The sequence below is a fragment of the Pristiophorus japonicus genome, chromosome 11, assembly GCF_044704955.1.
Source record: "Pristiophorus japonicus isolate sPriJap1 chromosome 11, sPriJap1.hap1, whole genome shotgun sequence".
NCBI classification, from domain to species: domain Eukaryota; kingdom Metazoa; phylum Chordata; class Chondrichthyes; family Pristiophoridae; genus Pristiophorus; species Pristiophorus japonicus.
The window spans coordinates 75,400,836-75,416,248 of NC_091987.1; the positions used below are offsets into that span (position 1 = coordinate 75,400,836).

At 46.8% G+C, this 15,413-nt stretch overlaps 1 protein-coding gene across 1 annotated transcript in view; it reads left to right on the top strand.

Moving 5' to 3' along the window:
* Positions 1-15,413, top strand: part of LOC139276094 (potassium/sodium hyperpolarization-activated cyclic nucleotide-gated channel 2-like) — a 335,425-nt gene that overhangs the window by 73,394 nt on the left and 246,618 nt on the right. The window contains exon 2 of the mRNA XM_070893567.1: positions 4,152-4,347. Within this exon, the coding sequence (XP_070749668.1) occupies positions 4,152-4,347 (196 nt within the window). The remainder of the gene's footprint in view (positions 1-4,151; positions 4,348-15,413) is intronic.

The window sequence follows — 15,413 nt, forward strand, 5'->3', positions numbered from 1 at the left end:
AGTGCAGTGTTGGGGGAGGGCTGCATTGTCAGAGGTGCCATCTTTCAGGTGAGATGTTAAATCAAGTATCGTCTGTCTGCTCAGGTGGACGTAAAAGTTTCCATGGCACTATTCAAAGAAGAGCAGAGGAGTTCTCCTGGTGTCCTGGTCAACATTTAACCCTCAACCAACATCACCAGCAACAGATTAACTGCTCATTTATCTGCTATGCAGTGTGCAAATTGGCTGCCACATTGTCTACATAATAATTGGCTGTGAAGCACTTTGGGATGTGAAGGCACTATATAAATGTAAGCCTTTAAATGTTACAAAACTAATTGTATAAGTAATATCCAATGTGTAATACAATATTTTGAATCCTTTATTAAGTAAATATTAAATAAATCCTTTATGTTTTGCCTTGAAACTCTTGGTTTCTATAGAAATGTCTCATAGAGTTGATGGGACGTTAGATATTTTACAAGCTGTTTAAGAGCAAAGCTATATGCCACCCACGCCTAACTGGGACAATTCTTGTGGTTGTGATGACGGCTGTTAAAATTTGGCCTACTTCACAATACTCTTCATTTTATATTCTTCCACAAGTCAGATTTCATAGGGTAAGTCCAACAACAACAGCAACTACTTGCATTTATATAGCGCCTTTAACAAGTGAAACGTCCAAGGTGCTTCACAAGAGTATTATACGACAAAAAATTTGACAGCAAGGCACATAAAGAAACATTAGTGCAGGTGACCAAAGTGGTAGGTTTTAAGGAATGTCTCATAGGAGGAAAGAGAGGCAGAGAGGTTTAGGCATGGAATTACAGAGATTAGGGCCTCGGCAACAGAAGGCATGGCCACCAATGGTTGAGCAATTCTAATCAGGGATACTCAAGAGGGCAGAATTAAAGGAGTGCAGATATCTCGGGGTGCGGGGATGTGGGGTGGTGGGGGGGGGGAGGTGGTTGCATGGGGGGTTGTGGGGCTGGAGGAGATTACAGAGATAGGGAGGGGCAAGGCCATGGAGGGATTTGAAAACAATGATGAGAATTTTGAAATTGAGGCATTGCTTAACTGGGAGCCAATGGAGATCAGAAAGCACAGGGTGATGGGTGAACTCGACTTGGTGCGAGTTGGGCAGTAATGGTATTCCCCAGATTGTATGGGATCTATAAGCAAGTGCTTATAGAATATCATTACAAAGTATTTACAACATAGAAACAGGCCATTTGGCCCAACAGGTCCATGCCGGTGTTTATGCTCCACACAAGCTTCTTCCCACTCCCTTTCATTTAACCCCATCAACATATCCTTCTATTTCTTTTCCCCTCATGTGCTTATCCAGCTTCCTGTTGAATGCATCTATGCTGTGCGCCTCAACTACTCCCTGTGGCGAGTTCCACATTCAAACCACCCTGGGTGAAGAAGTTTTTTTCCTGAATATCCTATTGGGTTTATTAGTGACTATCTTATATTTATGGCCCCTAGTTCTGGTCTCGCCTGCAAGTGGAAACATCTTCTCCACATCTACTCTATCAAAACCTTTCATAATCTTGAATACCTCTATCAGGTCACTCTTCAGTCTTCTCTTTTCTAGAGAAAAGAGCCCCAGCATGTTCAATCTTTCCTGATAGGTATAACCTCTCAGTTCTGGTATCACTTTACAGACTGCTGCAATTTAAGAGACATCCATTCCACCCTTCACTCTCCCCTTTGTGCTGCTTTTACCTGAGTATTGCTTCTAGTGGAAGTGATTCTGGCAGTTCCATATGTTAGGCAGGAACAGCTGTTCTCAAGAGAAATCCCACCTACAGTATGCAGCAGCTGGAAACACTTTGATTAGAAGCAGGGCATAGATAGGAGCAGGACTGGAGAGGGAGTTACCGGCTTGCACAAATGCAGTCAGGTTTGTAGAACAAGAGGACATAAATTTAAATTAGTAAAAATTAAATTCAAAACAGATCTTAGTAAAAATGGCATCAAAATCTGTAGCCATTCCTGCGGACTTTGGTGGAAGTCTACTCGACCTGCTGCAAATTCTACTGGGATCCAGATATGCTGGGTTCTGGCTGAGGGTGAAATTCTGGAATGGATTTGTGGATGTGGAGCGTCTGCTTCCCCTACAAGGTTATTGATGTAAGGGGGCATGGAGCCGGGGCAGAGCTCCCTCTATGTTGGCAGCTCCTGCACCCAACCTCAGTCAGGACATCCTGTAGAATTGTTGCAGGTATGCCTGGTCGTACAGAGAGTTCAGGTTGGTTTCAGGATCTGTTAATATGGGTGAGCAATGCAGCCCAATCTGAACTGGTTATCTCTTACTCATTCAATGTTGGCTCATAAAGACAAAAGGCAACTATGAGAAAAGCCTATTCTGCTCATTGTGCCCCTTAAGATAAAGGACAAGCAACCTCCTAACACAGGATAAGGATTTTGTGCTGCAGATAGCTCTGAGATCACATTGGTCTAAGTCAGAAACAACATCTTATGTAGCTTTCTGTATCTCTTCATCCTTCTCAACCTCTCTACCGCCTTCAATGCTGTTACTGCACCAGTGTCTCTCTGTAGCCCACCTCTGTAGCAATCTTCTCTCCTGGTTTGGCTCACACCTGTCGCAATGCATGCACTACATTAGCTCCAGTAGCTTCTTCTTTGCCCACATAGTCACCTTTGTTATAACTCAAAGGTCCATTCTTGTCCCTTCCTCTTTACTGTCTACATACCACCCCATGATGACATTATCAGGAAGCATAATCAGCTTCCCATGTATCTAGCTTTATTTTTGTGCTTGTTACATTGAAAGGTTGTTGGTATATTCAACTGCTTGTCAGAAATCAAGACCTGGATGAGCCAAATTTCTTCTGCCTTCATGTTAGCAAAACTGAACAAATGAAGCCCTCATTTTTTTGGCTCCTGCCAGCACCTACATGCCCCTGACTTTGACTTAGTCAACCTCTCTAGCTGCCTTCTCAGGCTGAATCAGAAGATGTGGAGCCTTGATGTGGTGCCTGAATCCAATGTTAGCTTCTCCCCCAACATCTTCTCTCTTTCCAAGACTAATTTCTTTGACCTCTACATCATCATCATTCTCCAGCCCTTGCTGCCAAAACTGTAGTCCGTGCCATCATCAGACAGTGAGGTATGGTGCAAAAAAATAGGAGCTGGTGGAAAGATGGGTTTTGAGAAGATTTTTAAATGTATAGAGAATGATGGAGAGCTGGAAAGGTATAGACATGGAGTAACAGAAAATAGGGCCAAGACGGTTAAAGGCTCTGCCACCAATGATGGGACAGCAGGAAATGAGGATTCACCAAAAAACAGATTCAGAGGACCAAAGGGTGTGAAAGGGGATGTAAGGCTACAGAGATAGGACAGGGTTATAGGTTGGAGACATTTGAAGACGAGGATGATAAATCTAATGCATGGGGAAGGGACAACAGAGAACAAATGTAGGTTGATGAGGAATGGAATGATTAAGAAGTAAGACTTTAATGCGGGACAGAGTATGGACAACTGACATTTGGACAAGTTGAAGTTTATGAAGGCCAGCAAGGTGGACATTGGGGAAATCAAATCTAGAGATGACAAAAGTGTGAGTAAGGGTTTTAGCAGCAGTGGGGTGAGGTAAAGATGGAGGCGGGTGATTTAATAGACGTGTAAGTGAAAAGTCTTGGTGATGGAAAGGATATGTGGTTTGAAGCTCAGTTCTGGGCCAAACAGGATGCCAAGATTTTGCACAGTCTGGTTCAGTTTGTGGCCAGGGAAGGGATGCAGTCAGTGGCAAGAGTTCAGTGTTGATGTTGGAGCTGAAAAATAATGGCTTCAGTATTCTTGATGTATAGTATCAGGAAATGTTGACTCATCCAAGATGTGATGTCATTCAGAGGTGTAATGGCACAGAGGTGTAATGGTGGAGAAGGAGAATTTGGGCATCATCAGCATGCTCTGTAAGACATTTTAAGTGAACAATTAATTTATAATATAATTTTGTGATATGATTTAAAACTGGGACACTAAGCTACCCCACAGAAATGGAGAAAAATTGATTAGTAAGTACTTATCGTTTCAGAATAATTGCAGTTTTTATTTCTTTGATGTTATTGTTTTTGATTGACTGAGAAAGCTATTATTGGTGACATAATTAAATAGAGTGGTTGCTTTTCCATTTACAGGAGCTATTATGTCATGTTTATGTTGATGCTTACGTTTGCCAATCTTATTATTACACCACTTGGAATTACTTTCTTTGACCATGATCAAGGCGCTAAAACATATGGATGGAGAGCCTTCAGTTTTGTGTCTGACATGCTGTACCTTGCTGACATCATTCTAAATTTCAGAGTGGGCATCTTTACTGAAGATCGTGAGGTAAGAAATACAAATGTCATAAATGTACATCACTATATAACTAGTGAAAAGCCAGCAATTCAATTGATTTGACAGCAGATGCTATTTCTAAGTAGACCTCTATATTGATAGAACACAGTGAATTACAAAGTTATACATTACAGAAATTGACTTGTCTACTATAAGTTATATGTAATTGTGCTTGTCCTATTATATTATGCTTTAATCAGCTATTCCCTTAATCTAACTCAGAACCAGCAAACTGTAGGGGCAATAATGCAATCTTTTCCCACTTGTAGCACTGCTGTGCATCAGGAGCTTCTTACATTATTGGGCCTGATTCCTGAGGCCTTCTAAATGCATCATAATGGGACCAATTATGGATGCTAGGCTCAGTTCGGTTCTTTTTTACATAATTTAGGGACTGCGCCCATAATGCATTTAGAGCACCTAAAATGAGCACCAAATGCTCACTGTCAATATAAGGGAGAAAACAGGCGGCTAAAAATTAGGGGCCTTAATGCCACCTGTTATCGGCAAAAAATGGCGAAAGTGTCATGTATCTTACATGGCCACTGTTGATACTATATCAAGGTGTGCCACCAGAGGGCACAGCAGTGGGAGACTCGTAGGTTACCTGTACAAGTGTGCCTGGCCCGTATAAAAGGCAGGTGTGATCCTCACTCTGGAGTTAACTAATAAAGGACTAAGGTCACTATAGTTCAAGTACAACACACTGCCTCGTGGAGTCATTGTTAGAGTATCTAAGGACACAACTGGTGACGAGAATACGAACTTTCACGCGAAAATGGCTACCCTTGGTATGTTGCAGCAGTTCGCCGATGGTGATGATTGGGACGCCTTTGTGGAGAGGCTAGAACACTTTTTTTACAGCGAACAACCTGGCAGGAGACGACCTGGCCGTGCTGGCTGATAAGCGCAGAGCAATCCTACTGACTAGTTGTGGGCCCAACGTCTATGGCCTCATCAGGGACTTGCTGGCACCAGCGAAGACAACGACCAAGTCGTACAAGGAGCTCCTAACCCTGATCCAGGAGCAACTCAAGCCCAAGGAGAGACACCGGCTCTATACTCACCGAAGGCCAGGAAGTCGCGAAGCATGCTGCAGACCTCAGGAGACTGGCGGCACCGTGAAAGTTCGCTACCCACCTCAACGAAGCGCTGCGGGACATTTTTGGCATTGGCATTGGCCATGAGGGCCTTCTTCAAAAGCTGCTGTCGGCGGACACCACAGTCACACTGCAGAAGGCCATCTCTGTGAGCCAGGCATTCATGACCTCGACCTGCGGCTCCTGGCAGATGTCTCACCCTCAGGACTCAAACACAGCAGGTACTGTGCACAGAGTGACGCCGTTCAGGAGCTGGACTGTAGAGCGCGCATCCTCTCAGGGTAGAGCGAACAGACCCCTGAGTCCATTAACTTAGAGTCCGCTGAGTGGGGCTAACCGAGTAGCCCCATGTGGAGGGAATCACAGAGCTCACCAGTGCCGTTTTAAAGACTATGTTTGCAAAGGCTGCAGCACAAAGGGCCATCTCCAGCAAATGTGTAAGGGAAATAGGACTCACTGTGTCGATGAGGAGTCTGCAGATGGCCATGAATCCAATGTGGATTATGAATCGTTAGACAGAGAGGCAGCTCAGCCCCACGATGAGGTATATAGCATGAGGTATATAGCATGAGGTATGTAGCCTGCACCACCGAGTGTTCCCTGTTGAGATAAATGGCGTTCCAGTCTTCATGAAAGTGGACATGGGGGCGAGCCAGTCAGTAATGAATCAAGAAGCCTTTGAGAGGCTATGGGACAATCCGGCTGAACGACCCGAGTTGGCCCCGGTTCAGGCAAAACTGCACACCTACACCAATGAAATCATCCCAGTCTTTGGTAGTGTGAATGTAAAAGTACTCCATGATGGAGCGGTACACAAGTTACCTCTGTGGATTGTTGCAGGTGATGGACCAACGCTGCTCGGCAGAAGGTGGATGGAGAAGATCCAGTGGAAGTGGGAAGATTTCACCCCTCCAGCGATCAAAGCCCTCTGTGCTCAGAGGCAAAGCAAACCCTCACCTGAGGGTGGACCCGACACCGGAGAGCAGTCCAACACGGCACCCGAGACACAGTCCGCTCAGCACGACTGCGTGGAGATGATCCAGCTGAGACGACCCGAACGCACCTTCCAGGCTCCAGTGGCAGGACTCAGGAGGGAGAAAAACGGATCCAGCAGCGACTTCTCAACTGCGGAGGCAGAACTCAGGGAGTAGAGGATCACCGCAGTCGACATCGTGGATGAAGAAAAGATGGCGCCCGAACCACGAGGCGATGCGCTGCAGACAAAGATGGCCGCGATCAGATCACAAGGTGCAGCGCTGATGGAGCAACACGTGGCACCAAACGGAGAAGCGAATTGGGGTAAAGCAAGCAAGGCTCTCTTAAAGGAGGCCAGCAGCCCACTACAATTAAAGGGACAGTTCCACACAATTAAGCAATGTAACAAGAATTGTAAGTTAGAGAGTAAAAGTAACTGACCATGTAAAATGTGTAACTGATGATCGGAATCATATACATGCAACCAGCGAGGAAAAGTCGCGCAATTATATACAATGTGTAATTGATGATTTGAACTGTGCGTATGTAACCAGCGAGGAAAAGTCACGCAATTGTGTTCGGACCCCTAAAGTGTCCATCATAAGCAAGGAAAATCCTGCGATGCAGGATTCCCACTGCACGCAGCCAAAGCAGCGGGCAGACACCCGTCGGGTGCACACAGGTCCAGCAGGCTACCCAACGCTGTAGCCTGCATCCCGAGGACCAGAGTCAGGCACCACGGAGTGTGGCCACAAGCAGCCAACACACACGAGCTGCGAGGCAAGTGATCTCTGCAGGGCAAAGGCACCGGCAGTGATACCATGCCCTGGGTCGGCTCCATCTCTCAGGCAACCGATGGCACCAACAGCCACGAGCCTGAAGGAGTAGACTGCCCCAAGGCCATACCCCTAGATGTAGGGTCACCCGCCAATGTTTCCCCAGAGGAGACAAGCACCAGCCAGGATTACGAACCAAGCGACGCTCAGTTCAGCGAGCCCGCAGTTCCCTGTGCACTGCTAGACGACAGCTGCTCAGGGAGCAGCTGGGACCCAGGGCGTAAAGAAAGGACAGAGGGGAGCGGGGGCTTTCAGACATCCGTGGACCTGCCTGTCACTAGGGACCATGGCAACAGCCCCGAGAGCAAGCTATGCGAGCCAACCGGCTTCCCACTGCCAGCACCGGGCACTGAACCACTACCAGACTGCAGGGACACCACCCAGCAGCTTTGGAACTAGTCGTCCTTAGGCATCAGTCACTGCACGGAACCAAAAAAAAGAAACGCAAAACCCACTCACCTGAACTTGTAGGTACATGAATGCCAGGAGCCCCCGCCACACCAACGTGGGAAGGGGAGAGAATGGAATGGTCAAAAACACACATGCACAAACAGCAACCACCAAGATGCTACTGCGCCAACGACCCACCCAAAGTTGAGCCGGCCCGCTAGAGGTCTATCAGACAGAAACCAAGCATAGCCCAAAGCATAGTCCATGCAGAAGCAATTTGCACTGAGGGTTCAGGGGGGTGTGATGTCATGTATCTTACATGGCCACTGTTGGTACTATATCAAGTTGTGCCACCAAGAGGGCACAGCAGTGGAAGACTCGTAGGTTACCTGTACAGGTGTGCCTGGTCTAGTATAAAAGGCAGGCCACCAGGTGTAATCCTCTGGAGTTAACTAATAAAGGACTATGGTCACTACAGTTCAGTGCTTCGTGGAGTCATTATTAGAGCATCTAAGGACACAACAGAAGGAGCAGCAGCGGCCACTCTTTCTCTCGCTGGTGGTGGGTCTCAGTAGCACTGCAATGACCCGGTAGCACTTTCGATGGCCCAGTAGCGCTGCCGATAAGTTGTAATGCCCTGCGAAAGAAATGGCGGAGTGATGATGTCAGCTGACTTAACATCACCACGGCCAACTTCGACCCGAGCGCTGAGTTCAGCGCTGGGTCATAGCCATGCCAGTGAAGCCCAGCTTGCAAACAGACTGACTGTCAGCATCCCTTAAAGGGACACACATCTTTCAGGTAAGTTTGCATTTAAACTTTTGGACTGGATTTTAATTTTTTTTTTAATTTAAGATTTAGGTTGCTGCAATGCATGTTAAAAGGTTTTTAAGTGTGTAGGGAGTGTTGCTGGGTGCTTGCAAGGCCTCAGATGGTAAAGGAAGGCCTTTTAGAAGACAGAAAATGCTGCAAATACTCAGAAAGTCAGGCAACATCCATGGAGTGAGATACAGTGTTCATGTCTCTGGTCAAGATGCTGCCTGACCTGCTGAGTATTTCCTGCATTTTATGCTGTCATTTCAGATTTACAGCATCCCCTCACCGACGGAAGAGGAAGTCGCAGAAGAGGAAGACGCCGAAGAGGAGGAAGCAGAAGAGGAGGAAGCAGAAGGAAGGATGCATCCCAGACAGCCACTTTCTGGCCGGGATATTCGGGATGGAATCATCCGCCTGCGGTACCAGTGACCACAACCCCAATTGCCCCTTCAACATTTGTCCAACATCTTACCTTCCCTCTGTTGCTGGCTATCACAGCGTTCTCTTGGCTATGATGCTGAAATAAAAGCCACCACAAAGCAAATTTTCCAATCCAACTTTATACATCTATCCATCTAATATGGCATCAAGAAATCAAGTCATATGTATTCTCAGTGACTGTCTTTTATGTGCCTTTGCCTATCCTACTGATGTCATGCAGTGCCATTCTAGTGGCTACAGCATGGCTGGTGGAAGGCTGCTGACTTTCAGTGAGGGACACTGCAAATGATCTTGCTGATCGACCATTTGCAGTGTCCGGGGGGAAAAATTACCCTGGTGGAGCTGGTAGTTGGGTGTGTCAAATCAATCTTCGTCACACTCTTATCCATCTTCTTGGCCAACTGCTGGCTGGACAGGCTGCATTTTTTAAATGTATGAAACAAGGAAGGTACAAGGGTGGAGTTATGGCGAAGGGGAGGGTGGGAATGCAAGAGGTGCTTGCCAAATGGATGATAACGTATGAGGATACCAGCATCTTGTGTCCTTTCAGCCTGGCCGCTGGCCAAGGGCTCATCTATGACCCTGCCAAAAATGGTCTGCACCGTATCTTCCAAGAGGGTGAGGTGAAGCTAGGAATGGGAGGTGTGCCTCATGATTGGTACAGATTGTTGGTAAGTGAGTAATTGGGGGGTGGGGGGAGTCATGCATTGAGCAGTGTGTGAGGCTAGTGATGCAGTTGCAGGCGACAGCTTTTGAAGATGCATTCACTGACCTTGACAAGTGGTATGAGGTCAAGAAGTATCTTTGGTTTGGGCACTGAAGCCAAGTGGTTGGGGCGACACTGACGGCCTCGGTGATGTGGTCCCACATGGTTCTTTCTGGAGGGCCTCCTGGCCTGTATGTATTTACATTCTGTTTGTAGCCACCAGATGGCGTCATTGTTGGAGGCCACTGAGCAGCACGCACATGGTGCTGCTCAGGTATAAAAGGCGAGCCATTTTGAGAGTCAGGCACTTTGGGCCTAAATAAAGCAGAGCCAAGGTTGTATCTTGCTTAGTTAAACAGTACTCAAATTGAACCTTTATTGCATACATAAAACTTGGCGCCGAGAATACAAGAACCTCTGCAAAATGAGCACGATTGGATTTTTAGAGCGATTCGTGGAGGGAGAAGATTGGGCAGACTTTGTGAGCCGTTTAAACTAGTACTTCGTGGCCAACAAAATGAAGGGGCTCGACGATGCAGATCGGCACGGCCGTGTTCCTCACTGTGTGCGGTTCAAAGATCTACGGTCTGATTAAAAATCTACTCATGCCTAGTGATCCAACAGAGAAAACGTATGAGGAGTTGTGTACATTGGTACGGGAGCACCTCAAGCCAGACGACAGCATCATCATCTCGAGATACAGGTTTTATACACACGTTCGATCGGAAGGCCAGAGCGCGGCGGAATTCATTGCTGACCTGAGACGTCTAGCGGGACCGTGCAAGTTCGGGACGGTGTTGGCAGACATGCTGCGGGACTTCTTTGTTATCGGTATCAACCACGAGGTGATCCTGCGCAAACTTCTGGCGGTGGAGGAGGGCCACCCAGATTGCTCAATCATGTATGACGACGGACAGGAGTCTAAGGCAAATAGCAGTGAAGAACCGAACCTCGGCAAGTACTGTAAATGTGATTGATTTGACGTTCGGCAGAGCGGCACATGACAGGGCCTATCCGGCTGCATTCGCTAAACCTGTAGCTGCCCAAAGTCCGCCAGCAGGAATGTATCCAACTTCTTCGTGTTGGCATTGTGGGGGAAATCATTGGCACCAGCAGTATCGATTTAAGCAATATAGTTGCGCGGATCCAGATGCGCAATCCGAGATGCCAGAGGAGGAAGTGTATGGACCGTACTCCTTCATAATCAAGAGTAAACCAATTTTGATTAATGTGAAGTTTAATGAGATACCGGTATCGATGGAACTGGACAAGGGGGCGAGTCAATCGATCATCAATGAGAGGGCATTTAATAAGTTGTAGGATACTAAGACTGTGAGGCCCAGGCTGAGCCCTGTTAACGCCAAGCTGCACACGTACACCAAAGAACTGATAAAGGTGATTGACAGTGCAAAAATTAATGTGTCATGTAACGGTGCAGTTCACGAGTTACTGTTGTGGATTATTCCAGGCAATGGCCCAACGCTGCTCGGCAGGAGCTGGTTGGAGAAAATCAGATGCGACTGGAACGACATAAAGGCATTGCCATCGGAGGAAGATACATGTGCCCAAGTATTGAGCAAGTTCCCGTTGCTGTTTGAACCGGGTATCGGCAACTTCACGGGAGCCACGGTGCAGATCCACGTGGACTCAGATGCAAGACCCGTCCATCATAAAGCTCGGACAGTGCTGTATATGATTAGGGAGTAGGTCGAAATTGAATTGGACATACTCCAACGTGAAGGGATAATATCACTGGTTGAATTTAATGAAGGGGCCAGCCCCATGTTCCTGTGCTGAAAAGTGATGGCACAGTCAGAATTTCTGGAGACTACAAGGCTACGATCAACAGGGTTTCGAAACAAGATCAGTACCCGTTACCGAAGGCTGATGACTTGTTTGCGACAGAGGGAAGTTGTTCACAAAACTGGACTTGACATCGGTCTATATGACACACAGGAGTTGGTCGAGACATCGAAGAGACTTACATGCATTAACACGCACAAAGGATTGTTTATTTACCACAGGTGCCCTTTCGGAATTTGCTCGGCTGCAGCAATGTTCCAGAGGAATATTGAAAGTCTACTGAAGTCCGTTCTCAGAAATGTCGTGTTCCAAGATGACATTCTGATCACCGGTCGTGACTCTAAGGAACATCTGAACAACCTGGAAGAGGTTCTACTGCGTTTGGATAGAGTGGGACTCAGACTGAAATGCTCGAAGTGCGTCTTCATGGCAGCAGAGGTCGAATTCCTGGGGAGGAAAATCGCAGCTGATGGCATCAAACCTACTGACGTGAAAACCAAGGCCATCAAGAATGCACTCCCAAGCCGCAGAATGTGATGGAGCTGCGTTCGTTCATGGGTGTACTCAACTACTTTGGTAACTTCCTACATAAATTGAGCACCTTAGAGACATAGAAAATAGATGCAGGAGTAGGCCATTCGGCCTTTCGAGCCAGCACCACCATTCAATATGATCATAGCTGATCATGCAACTTTAGTACCCCATTCCTGCTTTCTCTCCATACCCCTTGATCCCTTTAGCCGTAAGGGCCACATCTAACTCCCTTTTGAATATATCTAATGAACTGGCCTCAACAACTTTCTGTGGTAGAGAATTCCACAGGTTCACAATTCTCTGAGTAAAGAAGTTTCTCCTCATCTCGGTCCTAAATGGCTTACCCCTTATCCTTAGACTGTGACCCCTGGTTCTGGACTCCCCCAACATCGGGAACATTCTTCCTGCATCTAACCTGTCCAATCCCGTCAGAATTTTACATGATTCTATGAGATCCCCTCATTCTTCTAAATTCCAGTGAATATAAGCCTAGTCGATCCAGTCTTTCCTCATATGTCAGTACTGCCATCCCGGGAATCAGTCTGGTGAACCTTCGCTGCACTCCCTCAATAGCGAGAATGTCCTTCCTCAGATTAGGAGACCAAAACTGTACACAATATTCAAGGTGTGGCCTCACCAAGGCCCTGTACAACTGCAGTCAGACCTCCCTGCTCCTATACTCAAATCCTTTCGCTATGAAGGCCAACATGCTATTTGCCTTCTTCACCGCCTACTGTACCTGCATGCCAACTTTCAATGACTGATGTACCATGACACCGAGGTCTCGTTGAACCTCCCCTTTTCCTAATCTGTCACCATTCAGATAATATTCTGCCTTCCTGTTTTTGCCACCAAAGTGGATAACCTCACATTTATCTACATTATACTGCATCTGCCATGCATTTGCCCACTCACCTAACCTGTCCAAGTCACCCTGCAGCCTCATAGCATCCTCCTCACATCTCACACTGCCACCCAGCTTAGTGTCATCTGCAAACTTGGAGATATTGGCCCCAAGTTTCGTCCCGCGGCGAAAACGGCGCAAGTCCGAGATGGGCACCTGTTTTTCGCGCCGAAAACTGCGCCTAAAAAAAACTCCGATATTCTTGCGCGCTCTTTGCAGCAGGGGGCGGAGCCTAACAGTCGCGCCGATTTTCTAAGTAGCAGGGGGCGGATACAATTTAAATTAGCCTTAGTGGTGCCGGCAACCCTGCGCGTGCGCGTTGGAGCGTGCGCGCATGCGCAGTCTCAAACAAACATTGGCACTCGGCCATTTTTAAAAGGACTGCAGAAAAAGTGAAGATTTGTTTCTTGGACCCCTGCAAAGGCTTGTAATTTAATTTTTTTGATATTTCTGTGTGTAAGGGAGTGCTTTTAGCAGCACTGCTGAATAAATCACCTGAAATCAGTGAGTTCAGCTTTTCACTGCTAAACTTGCAGAACTGGTGCTGTATTGGTGCATGCAAATTAAGGACTGTGTGTTTGGAGAAATAAGAGTGCCAATTCAACTTTGCAATGGATTAACGTCCACCATTGCATAATACGTGGTGTTGACAATGCAGCACCCATTCTGCAAATTTAAATATAAAACTGTCGCTGTGGCTGCCTCTCCCTGTCCAAATGGCCTCAGTCCCCCTCACAGCTCGAAGGCTGCTGCTGTATCTTCGGCTGCTGTCGAGCCACTGATGCCACCCCTAAAGCGTGGCCGAGTGGCCTCAAGCACCATAAAGAGCTGCGTGTGTCAGGTGTTGATTCATCGGCTGCCGGCCAGCCACTGACGCCGCTAATATCCTATGGCCGAATGGCCTCACGTCCGTCAGCTGCTGATTCTTTGGCTGCAGGCCAGCCACTGATGCCGCTGCTATCTCATGGCCAAATGGCCTCACGTCGGTCCGCTGCTGATTCTTCGGCTGCTGGCCAGCCACTAATGCCACTGATATCTCATGGCCAAATGGCCTCGGGTCCGTCCGGTGTTGCTTCTTCGCGGCCAGCCACGAAGAGAATGAAGGCCTGCCTCAAGCACCGCAGCTCAGCTCGAAGCTTGCTGCCGTTGCCGTCGAGACACTGACGCCACACCCCTGCCTGTCTCCAACATTAAAGGCCTGCCTGAAGCACAGCAGCTCGAAGGCTGCTGCTATTTCACGCAGGTAGGAACATGGTTTATTTAATCTTTTCTTTGCTTATAAATTTTTATTCAGGTTGGATTTATTTGTATAATATTTGTATAAGTATAACTAAGGATTGATTGTAGAATTTAATTACTTCCCTTCCCCCTCCCTCCCCCCCCCCCACCTCGTTACCTACGCTTGATTTTCTAAAATGTAGACAAGGTTTTTTCGAGCGTACAAAAATCTTCACTTACTCCATTCTAAGTTAGTTTGGAGTAAGTTTTCACTGACGAAACTTTGAAAACAGGCATAAGTGGCTGGACACACCCCCTTTTGAAAAAAAAATTCTGTTCCAAAGTGAAACTGTTCTAACTGACTAGAACTGGAGCAAACTAAATGGCGAGAATTCCGATTTCTAAGATACTCCGTTCTACACCAGTTGCTCCTAAAAATCAGGAGCAAATCATGGCGAAACTTGGGGCCATAATATTCAATTCCTTTGTCTAAATCATTCATGTACATTGTGAATAGCTGGGGTCCCAGCACTGAACCTTGTGGTACCTCATTAGTCACTGCCTGCCATTCTGAAAAGGACCCATTTATTCCTACTCTTTGCTTCCTGTCTGTCAACCAGTTCTCTATCCACGTCAATACATTACCCCCAAAACCATGTGTTTAATTTTGAACACTAATCTCTTGTGTGGGACCTTGTCAAAAGCCTTTTGAAAGTCCAAATACACCACATCCACTGGTTCTCCCTTGTCCACTCTACTAGCTACATCCTCAAAAAATTCTAGAAGATTTGTCAAGCATGATTTCCCTTTCATAAATCCATGCTGACTTGGACCAATCCTGTCACTGCTAGAACCACTGCACATGCTATTGAGAAAAGGCGACAACTGGGTGTGGGGCGCATTGCAAGACAGAACTTTCGAAAAAGCCACCAATCCGCTTTGCTCGAACAAGCTGCTGGTACATTATGACCCATGTAAACATTAATTTTGGCCTGTGACTCATTGTCATATGGAATTGGTTGCATACTCCAACAAGCCAATGAGTTGGGGAAACTTCAACTTGTCACGTATGCATCCAAAAGTTTGTGTAAAGCGGAAAGAGCCTACAGCATGGTAGAAAAAGAAGCTTTCGCGTGTGTGTATGGTGTTAAAAAGATGCATCGGTCTGAGGTTCGAATTAGAGACTGATCACAAGCCGCTCATTTCATTGTTTTCCGAGAGCAATTCAATACCAACGCTTCATCCCGCATCCAAAGGTGGGCGCTGACATTATCTGCCTACGATTATGTCATTCGCCACAGACCTGGCACAGAGAATTGTACCGATGCTTTGAG